This window comes from Apaloderma vittatum, unplaced genomic scaffold (genome assembly GCF_000703405.1).
Source record: "Apaloderma vittatum isolate BGI_N311 unplaced genomic scaffold, ASM70340v1 scaffold10418, whole genome shotgun sequence".
Lineage (NCBI taxonomy): Eukaryota > Metazoa > Chordata > Aves > Trogoniformes > Trogonidae > Apaloderma > Apaloderma vittatum.
In genome coordinates, this window is record NW_009731222.1 from 1,962 (window position 1) to 2,202 (window position 241).

The 241-nt window shown below is 39.0% G+C and overlaps 1 protein-coding gene across 1 annotated transcript in view; it reads left to right on the forward strand.

Annotated features, from left to right (window-relative positions):
• Positions 1-52, forward strand: part of LOC104278208 (olfactory receptor 14J1-like) — a gene marked incomplete at its 3' end in the record, with an annotated part of 994 nt that extends 942 nt beyond the window's left edge. The window contains exon 2 of the mRNA XM_009875113.1: positions 40-52. Coding sequence (XP_009873415.1) covers positions 40-52 — 13 coding nt within the window. The remainder of the gene's footprint in view (positions 1-39) is intronic.
• Positions 53-241: the final 189 nt, after the last annotated feature.

The window sequence follows — 241 nt, forward strand, 5'->3', positions numbered from 1 at the left end:
TGTTTGTCAAAAGCAATGACTTGCCTGTTTTCTTCTGCACATAATTTATAGTGTAACTCACTGCATCCCTAGCCTGTCTACTGTTTTATTTTTTTTGTTGTTGATGTTTTCTTACATTTGATAACATTTTCATGCTCTTTGTAATTCAATGCCTGCTTTTTTTTCTGACTGATCCTTTGTGCTGAGGAGAACGAGAAGAGAACGTCAGCAAGCAGCATGACGAGGGAGCACCAGTGCTTGG